Source organism: Aethalodelphis obliquidens, unplaced genomic scaffold (genome assembly GCF_003676395.1).
Source record: "Aethalodelphis obliquidens isolate GAN/ISIS:26980383/991018 unplaced genomic scaffold, ASM367639v1 scaffold9, whole genome shotgun sequence".
Classification (NCBI taxonomy): Eukaryota; Metazoa; Chordata; class Mammalia; order Artiodactyla; family Delphinidae; genus Aethalodelphis; species Aethalodelphis obliquidens.
The window spans coordinates 17,832,168-17,840,464 of record NW_020837953.1 but is presented as its reverse complement, the minus strand read 5'-3'; the positions used below and the strand labels follow the sequence as shown (position 1 = coordinate 17,840,464).

The 8,297-nt window shown below is 51.1% G+C and overlaps 1 protein-coding gene across 2 annotated transcripts; it reads right to left on the bottom strand.

Moving 5' to 3' along the window:
- Nucleotides 1–327: 327 nt before the first annotated feature.
- On the bottom strand, nt 328–8,015 carry LOC113621713 (L-amino-acid oxidase-like). Of its 2 annotated transcripts, XM_027108869.1 has the most exons (7): nt 7,937–8,015; nt 6,070–6,284; nt 5,501–5,613; nt 4,225–4,426; nt 3,628–3,696; nt 3,265–3,398; nt 328–2,700 (listed from the first exon to the last, which is right to left on the bottom strand). In XM_027108869.1, the coding sequence occupies exons 1-7, from the start codon at nt 7,950–7,952 to the stop codon at nt 1,875–1,877; spliced, it is 1,575 nt and encodes a 524-aa protein (XP_026964670.1). In that variant the 5' UTR covers nt 7,953–8,015; the 3' UTR covers nt 328–1,874. The 2 variants fall into 2 exon arrangements, with proteins under 2 accessions (XP_026964670.1, XP_026964671.1); XM_027108870.1 differs by lacking the exon at nt 3,628–3,696.
- Nucleotides 8,016–8,297: the final 282 nt, after the last annotated feature.

Sequence of the window (8,297 nt, the reverse complement as noted above, 5' to 3'; positions counted from 1 at the left end):
GTTCTTCCCTGTGTTCCTCCCTGATTTGTTTCTTCAGGGTCCTCCTCTTAGCCCAGGGGGTTCATGATGAGCTCTTCCTACGGGACCTTGCTCTCCCCCAGTCCCGCCTCTGCTCCTTTTTCTGCCTGGACTCCACTTGGCCAGGATTCCTCCTCTCTTCTGAGAGCCTCAAGAAGGCATGGCCTTTGCCATGACACTAATGGGGTTACCAAATATAACAGTCTAGGAGACAATTTGGAAAGTGACTTCTCCCTTGATGAAGCCGGGTTCTAGGGGTTTCACCATGTGTACAGTTTCCTAGGACTGCTGTAACAAATTACTATAAAATTCGATGGCTTAAAAGAGCAGAAATTTATTTTCTCACAGTTACCAGAGGCTAGAAGTTCAAAAATCAAAGTGTCAGCAGATTTGACTCCTTCTGGGGGCTCTGAGGGAGAGTCTGTTCCATGCCTCCTCCTGGCGCACCCTAATCCAATATGATCTCATCTTAACTTGATTACATCTGCAAAGACTCTATTTCCAAATAAGGTCACCTTCACAGGTTTTGGATGGATATGAACTTTTGGGGACATAATTCAACTCAATACAGAAGCTAATTTAGGAAAACAGTGTCAAGAGGTAGAAAGAGAGAGAACTCTAATGATGCCTTATCAATTCCTGAACCCAATCAGTCTGAGTGAAGTGCGCTTCACCCTGGACTTTTCAGATATGTGAGCCAAAGCATTTCCTTTTCCCTTAATGGTAGTTTGAGTTTGATTTCCAGCACCTGAAATGGAAAAAGTCCTGACTAACATAGGGGTGCAAAGAAAACCAAAATTAAGTAGGCTGGGCTTTTAACAATAAACCAAATGCAGTAAGAAAATGTTTTCTCTTTTTATCCCTTCCTCCTATAAATATGCCAGTCTCAGGATATAACACTACATGTTTCATCATGCTGGTCTCCAGAGTCTTCCTGGTGGAATGTTCTACAGCGAGAGGGTTTACTGCTTTATTTACTTCTTCCTTTTGTCTACTTGGATAAATAACATATAACAGCACAAGAAGACCCACAGTTCAAATGTTTGGGACTCTAGGTAAGAAGGGTTGTGGTTCAAAGGAAAGAGACCCCTGGGGTCTGAGTGTGGCCATTAAGGAAGGATTTGGGGAGAGGCAATAATTTCAGTTGGGCGTGCAAGGACAGGGCAGGTGTTAGTGCGGAACAGAGTGGGTAGGGAGCATGTAGAATGAGCTTGGTGTCCTCCCAGGGGGATGTGTGGACTGGACAGGCAGGGGCAGGGCGGTGAGTTCTGGTTGGTGATGAAGAGATCAGGGTAGAGAGGAAAAGTCCATGGGCCAGGAGATATCTAGGAAGTCAAGTCCTGCTCTTGCAGGCTCAAAAAAGGGCAGAAAAGAACTCCTCTCTCCCATCCGCCTCGACTTCAGCTGGGCCAAGATGTGAGGCCCCTGGCTCAAGCACGCAATGATGGGGTTTGCTGTGCTGTGGGTTCATGTGGCCAATCTGTGGGTTAACATTGCTCTGATTTGGGTTTGTCTGTTCCTTTAGGGGCTTCTCGTTGTAGATGACAGAAATTTGGGTGTTGTTGAAAACTTTCTTTTCTGCTTGTTACTATTATGCAAGCTAAAGGCTGATTCTAGCACAGTCCATCCTTGTTTTTTTCCTTATCCCTCCAAATACCCTGACTCTGCTGATCCTTCTCAAGGGCTGGCAGGAGTGAGAAGCCAGAAAGGGGGTGAACTTGCCAGCTGGGTTCTCTGGTATTTTCGGGCTCTTTGTGGGCAGGGGGACTAATGGCACGTCTCTCCAGGGTCTCTGCCTCCAACTCCCACCTTGCAGCCTGATTCGTTCCAGATCCCCTCCGGGATTTCTCTTCGGGTTAGAAATGATTCTGAGTGTTGGTGAAGGTCTTCTGTCTCCCCGTGGCCTCTTTGTCCACGGCAGCCTGGATGTTCCTGGCTGCTCGGAGGCCAGACTTGATGGCAGTGTCTATCCAGGCGTGGGGCAGGCAGGTGTGCTCGCCAGCAAAGTGGATGCGGCCCTCCGGCTGGAAAAGCTGCTGCGAATAGTCCACAAATTGGTAGGGTGTGAACTCAGTGAAGGCGCCCATGATGAGGGGGTCCAGAGACCAGTGCTTGATCACAGAAGAGGGGCACATGCGCCGCAGCTCCTCCTTGGGGATCTGGTGCACAGCCGCCAGGTCCTCCAGGACGATATCCACCACCTGGTCGTTCTTCATGGGTATGAAGAAGAGGGAGTCGTCGTCCACGGTGTAGGAGGCCAGCAGGACCCCCTTGCCGCTGGGGAGGCTATGGCTGGGGTAGTAGATGTAACGCGAGGGCCGGTCGGTGATGGAAACTCCACCCCGGATGCCATCCCGCTCCCAGAAGGACTCGTTGCAGGCCAGAACTACCTTGCTGGCACTGGTATAATGCACGGAGCGGAGCGCATCCATCTTGTCCCGGGAGAGCGGGGGCTCAAAGGTGATGAGTCTCGTGGCCTTGGCCGAGGCGGAGATGATGACAAAGTCCGCGGTGAGGGTGGGCAGCGTCGAGTTGGATTCACCCACCCGGTAGGAAATCCGGACCTCAGGCCCATCCCTCACTACCGTCTCTACCTTGGAGCCCAGAAGGATGGTGCCAGGCTTCAAGCTGGCGTTGAGAGCTTTGGGGAGCTGGTCAAAGCCTCCAGTGATCTCGGAAAAGCTGTAGGGGTGAAGAGAGGGGAGAGGGTGAGTGTAGGAGATGCAAGGTCGGTTTGCTGAGTTGCCAGCAGCGATCCCAGTGTGAAAAAGGAGGAAACTAGCCTCCTGCAGCCTGCGCTGGTTACTTCATATACCTCACCTTAACTAGTCTTTGTGAGGGAGGGATTATTGTTAACGTTTATAGCTTGGAAGAGGAACACCAGAAAAAAAGGGACTTTGCCACGATGACGTGCTCAGTCTAGCTCCAAAGTCCACCACGCAATTTTGCATCCCAGGAGGAGTCCCACAGACCTGCCTCAGGATTCTGGCTCCAGCCCTTGCCCAAGTGGTGTGAACTTAAGTAAGTTACATAACTTCTCTGAGCCCCAGCACCCTCCCTGGTAACATGGCTCTGAATTATAGTGCCTACCTTCCAGGTGATCATAGCATTAAATGTGATAACCCTTGGAAAGTGCTTAGCACAGCAACGGGCACACAGTAACTACTCAACAATCAAGGTTCCCTTTCTCTGCTCTGAGTATTGGAGGAAGAGGCCGACTCGAGTCCTGGTCCAGATCAGCCTTACTCATTACTTGTGAAGACCATGTCCGTCCGAAGGGCCTCCAGGAGGGACTTATAGTATCCAGCGTCCTCATTCATCACATCCCCGATCATCCTTACTGCGCCTCGGCTCAGCAGCCCTTTCTTCAGCAGGTAAGCCTGTGGGGAGGTGGAAGCACCAGAGAGAGGGCCCAGTATGCAAGAAGGGGCCTCAGCAGGGGTCTGGGGTAGGCAAGGTTGGGTGGGGGAGGGGGGACTGGGCTCTAGGGAGGTGAAGCTGTGGGCATTGGGAGGAGGGGGTCCTGGCATGCAGGAGACAACCCCAGGGGTCTAGGCTGAGCACAGACCCCCTTCCGTCCCTATCCTGGGACTTCGTTGCCTCACTCACCTTGGTGGAGTAAGAATCATAAAAGGACATCAGGTGGCTGCAGTTGAATTTTTTCAGACTTATTCTGAGCTGCAGAGGAGAGGAAGGGGGACCAGCTTTGGATTAAAGTCATAGAGCCAGAGGCAGGACTCCTGGGTTCTCTGGATGTTCCTTTGAAGAGGGTGGGGACAAAGAGGGAGTGGATGGAAGGACCAGGGGAAGGGAGCTTCCAGGACCTCCTAAATTGTCTCTTAACTTCCAAATCTCTCCTTCATTTAAAGACCTTTGGAGACTAAAATTTAAGGTAAAGACATTCACTGCAATCTAGGAGGACTGATTCATTACCAAGGATTGGATTACCCGGTGATTCCTTTTCCTTCCACTGCCTAATCAAGCAATGGGCCATTGGACCATACAGGGACAGAAGAGATGGGGCTGGACACTAGGCTTGGGGTGGCAAAACTCTTAGGGGGTGTTAGAAGCAGGGCAGACCAATCATAAGAGTGCCAGGTAGGAGTCAGGTGACCTGGGTCCACCCGCTAACTTGCTAGGTGACCTTTCGCCAGACTCTGTTTTTTTCCTAACCCTGGGGCGGAGGAGGGGGGAGACAGGCATCACCTTGGCAATGGACTGGTAGAAGAGATTCATAGCATTCTTGCCCTTTTCTCTCGGGTTCATGGAATAGCCTAGGAGCTCTGGGTTGGCCTTCACCTCCTTAGTACGATAGCGTTTTCTGTTGATGAGGTACCAGGTGTTGCCATCGTACTGGAAGAACTTGTTTAGCTTCAGGCCCAGCTTCCTGACATAGGTGTGGACCAACCTGGAACAGATACAGGCATAACATGGCACCCATCCCAATGGCACCTCGTTCCTGCTGACCTCACAATAAAAACCATTTCCAGGAAAACCAGTTTCTTCACGTGCCCAAGGAGCTCAGACTAACTGCTTCCTCATCTCTAACCTTGCCTCCTCTTACTCTAGCATTAGTTCTTTTCCTCCTGTTTTTGCCCTGAGGGAGACAGGGAATAGGGAGTTCACCCATCCCTGAATGAAGGCCCTTAAGGAAATCTGAACATATAGAACTGATACAGAGACAGAGACATTTTGTTTCAGATGGTGTTCTAAGTAAGTTTGAGGCCACATCTAAAGACCCCTACTTTGGGCTGGTACTGTTAAATTTTGGTTTTGTTTTTGATGGTGTTTGGAGAGAAACCTCGGGTTCAGTTTCCGCTTAAGGCATAAAAGAAGGCATATTTTTGGAGGTATGTAGGACACCAGGTGAGGTATCTTTTTGTCTTGGAAGCCCCAGAACCAGGGGCTGGGTTCTCTTCCAGGAGTGAGCTCTGCTTTAGGGATTGGGCATATATTCTGGTGCCAAGTGCCTCCTTGATTTTGAGGAGCTTTGCCACTTTCTCCTAGGAGAACCTTGGGTGAGTCACTTAGTGTCTCTGAACCCAGTTTCTTGATTTGTAAATAGGAAAAATAAGAGTATTAAATTATAGGGTTGCAAGGATCAAATGAAATAATACACACATAGCACTTAGCACAGGGTGGGGCACACAGTGAGTGTTCACTGAACGGCAGCTGTTATTATTATTTATTATTAATTATTTTATAGCTTAAAGTAGCATAATTGACATGTAAGTAACTGCCCATATTTAAAGGGAACAATTTGATGTGTTAATGGTAACTATTGTCATTATTAGTCTGGGATCTACCACTTTCTGTATGACCCTGGGCTCTGTCAAGTGGGGGACCAGTGTTATTCCTGACTTGCAAGACTGAATCCCATGAGACAGTGAATCTGAAAGGGCTCTGACACGATGGCAGCAGGGCTGCCCTCCTCCTAATTCTTCCTCCTTGCCTTTTGCTCCATCCCTTTCCTGAGACTTACCTGTGGGACTTTGGGATTCGCATGGGCCCCAGTTCACAGTACCAGCCCTCTTCCTCATTCCTGAATGTGAACACTCGACCCCCGACATGGTCGCTGGCTTCCAGGATGGTTACCTTGTGTTCAGAGAGGCTGCTGTCATTCCCAGGGTCATGCTCTCACTTCTCCTACCCACTACTCCCACCCCCACTGGCCACAGGCTCTACTCTGGAATTCCCGGCAGTAGGTCCCTGAATGTGCAGGATAACCAAACTGGGCAGAGGGGGGTTCCTCCCAGAGGGTCCTGAGGAACGTAAGCGAGGCAGAAGAGCTCCAGGGTTACAGGGGTCAGAATGCCTCTTGGTCCCTTCTGGTTAGCATAGCCTTTCTCTACTTTTATTTCCAAAAGAACACAAGTTACAGTTAAGTCTCAGGAGAACCCAGATTTTTGAGGAACAATACCTAAGGCCTGAGAGACCTGGTGGGTTATGCATAGTTGTCAAAGTGTTGGCTGTAATCCCACTCCTTTTCTTTTTCCACACAACGATGCAAACTGGAGGTGAATGATTGAGGCCCCTCCAAGGCCTGCTCACCTGGTGGCCCGAGTCCTGCAGGGCCTTGGCTGCCGTTAGCCCTGACATGCCAGCTCCCACTACCACCACACGCTTGGGCAGCGGGGAGGTGTGGAGGCCCTCCTGGGCTGTGACCAGGATAGACTCGTATTCGGGGTCCTGGAAGCACTTGACCAAGTCCTCATTGTAGCCAAGGCAGCTGGGAGTAGCCAACAAGAGCCCCAAGATCAGGATTCCTGGGGCAGAGAGAGGAATGGGGGCTGCCTTTCTGGGGCTCTGTACCCCGCCCTACCCAGAGTGAGCTTGGCTGTGTGGATGAGTGGGAGTGGTAAGATCAGGCAGTGTCTGTTGAATGTGTGGTTGTAAATGTGTGTTTGTGATTGTGTCTGTGTCTATGTTGTATGAATGTTTGTGTGAATGTGCTGGTGTTAGTTGTGTGATTGTGAACGTGGACTACAAGTTCACACGTGTGCACTTGACTAGAAACTCAAGAGTGTGTGCAGCTTCGTATTGGAGTGTAAATTCGCCTACTTCTCTTGGTGAGTGTGTGTGTGTGTGAGCTTGTCTATGACAAAGGTGCTGTGATTGTGAGTGTGTGATTATTGCCCTGCATAACCGTGCGATGTCTGTGATTTTATGTGAAGGGGATGTGTTTGTGGGAGAGTGTAGGTACCTGAGTAAATGTGTGGATGAATCTGTACAGAAAAGCGGGAGGGATTGTAGAAATGGGTGTGTGTTGGCCTACGTTTGGAGGAGAGAGGATGATAGTTATGCCTTTGCTTGAGTTTGAGAGAGAACTCGGTTGCTTGTGTCTGATTCTGTGTGTGCATTTGTGCATGAGGTTGGGTGGCGGAGCCTGAGGGTGTCAGTATTCTTCGGGGCCGTGTGCATTTGTGAGAGGATGGATGTGTGTGTGTGTAGCACAGTTCTCTTTGGGGAAGGGAAGCAGGGAAGCGGTGCCCGGTTTCTCAGTGACTAACAGTGCCCCACGGGAACTTGGCAATCCTGTTCTTCTACAGCCTTACAGTATTTTTCCAGAACGCTCCATGTTTCTAACGTGCAGTCAGGACTGGAAACCATAGTTAATGTATAACATGCAATAAGCCCGGAGTGACTGCTACAATGAACAGTGCTTATGTACAGAGAAATTCACCTAAGAGTCTGAAACTCTGAAAGAGAGGCTGTGTGGTCTCCTTGGTGTCACCTGCTCTAAAGGGGAACAGCCAGAAGCTGGGACACACTGACCCCCTTGCATTAGCCCTAGGTTTATTGGCAGGTGAGAACCCCCTTAGTCCAGTCTTTGTACAGGCAGGACAACCGAAGCTCTAAGAAGAAAAGGGAACTTCAGGGACCACCCACTGAGGAGGGGCAGGGACCAAGCTGGTTCCCAGGGCAGGCCTTTCCCAATGCCAGAAGAGCCTTCTGCAGGGGTGACTCCTCAGAAAAGAGGAGAGGGGTAACCATGCCTCAGGCAACAGACAGTCGAGCCTCCCCACAGCCCCCACCAGGCCTACTTCAACCTCCCTAACCCATTCTCCACCCCTGACAAGTTTTCCCATCTCCCTGAGCTACCACCATTCTGTCTCAGTGCCATAACCTTCCCCTTGAGTGGGCCCAACCCCCAGACTCACTCTCCAGACCTGTATCCATCCTCTCAACTCACTTTCAACACCTGGATGTATCCATAGCCCCTGACCGAGCTCCTGTCCCATCTCAGTCCCCACCTCCCTTCCCCTGGCCTGGCCCTATGCCCAGACTCCCCCTTGGACCCATCTCGACCCCCTGGCTCATCCCCACTCCCCAGTCTAGCTCCCCTCCCTGTTTCACTGTCCAACACCTCCTTCCTCAGGTACTTCCGTCTCAGACCCAGAGGAGGGACCCCACTTACCTCTCATCTTGACCATGGCCCTGCAGCTCGTGCTGAGCCCGGGACAACTCTCCCTCCCTTTATGAGGATTCGGCTCCACCCAGCAGTAGCTGGCCTCCTCCCACTAGGCTGCCTCAGGGCCCTGTTGGCTGGGCCAAGCAGAGAAGCCCTGCCCTCCAGGCCTGGGCTGTCAGGGGAGATGACTGTTCCATCTCTAGCCTCATCTTCTGCACCTCCACCTTCCTCCTGGCCCATCTCCCTTCCTAGAGAAAGCCCCTTCTCCCAGCTCAGAGCCCAGCCAGTGGGGAGGAGGGGTTGTGGGAACCCAGTGGACTGTACCAAACCTGCTGTGACCATCTCCCAGGAAGGGGTGAGGGTTGGG

Coding starts and splice junctions, on each gene's coding strand:
- LOC113621713 (XM_027108869.1), bottom strand. Junction 3,697..4,224: donor TCTACCAGTCCATTGCCAAG/GTGATGCCTGTC, acceptor TCTCCTCTGCAG/CTCAGAATAAGTCTGAAAAA. Junction 3,399..3,627: donor ATGATTCTTACTCCACCAAG/GTGAGTGAGGCA, acceptor ACCTCCCCACAG/GCTTACCTGCTGAAGAAAGG.